Raw genomic sequence first — 438 nt, 5'->3', positions numbered from 1 at the left:
ATATGACACACACAGGTGTTCACATGCTGGCCCGAAATCGGGGTAATCTGCAAAAATCCAGCTGGATCATTTGGATTGCGTTTAAGCTGTTTACGCCGATACGGGAAAATGGTTTAGCGTGTTTACATGACCACAAGCTTTGTTGGCTTATTAAGCATAATAGGTTTAAAAACGTGCATGCAAACATCTGTGGAACCATTGAAAATTGTAAATATCTGAGAGAAAAACAGAGCATGAATACCTGTCTCTGACTGTGTCCAGGTATATCCCAGTACATTGGTGCCGCAGGGCCCTCGGTGGATAACTGTGCCAGGCCATCGACAGCAAATCCTGAAGGGTCTGGATACTCCGACAGAGAATCAGATGGCGAGGAGAACAGCGACTGGTTGGACAGCTCATCTATGCATGGAAGATCCTAAAAATAACCACAAAAAACAT

General features: G+C 44.5%; 1 protein-coding gene across 2 annotated transcripts in view; it reads right to left on the bottom strand.

Moving 5' to 3' along the window:
• Positions 1–438, bottom strand: part of LOC107552701 (protein strawberry notch homolog 2-like) — a 48,539-nt gene that overhangs the window by 37,907 nt on the left and 10,194 nt on the right. For both annotated transcript variants that reach the window (XM_016234653.1, XM_016234654.1), the window contains exon 5: positions 242–415. In XM_016234653.1, coding sequence (XP_016090139.1) covers positions 242–415 — 174 coding nt within the window. The remainder of the gene's footprint in view (positions 1–241; positions 416–438) is intronic.

The sequence above is a fragment of the Sinocyclocheilus grahami genome, unplaced genomic scaffold (genome assembly GCF_001515645.1).
Source record: "Sinocyclocheilus grahami isolate Dianchi unplaced genomic scaffold, SAMN03320097.WGS_v1.1 scaffold456.1, whole genome shotgun sequence".
In the NCBI taxonomy this organism is placed as follows: Eukaryota; Metazoa; Chordata; class Actinopteri; order Cypriniformes; family Cyprinidae; genus Sinocyclocheilus; species Sinocyclocheilus grahami.
The sequence above is the reverse complement of the archived record's forward strand: the minus strand, read 5'-3'. Positions and strand labels throughout refer to the sequence as shown.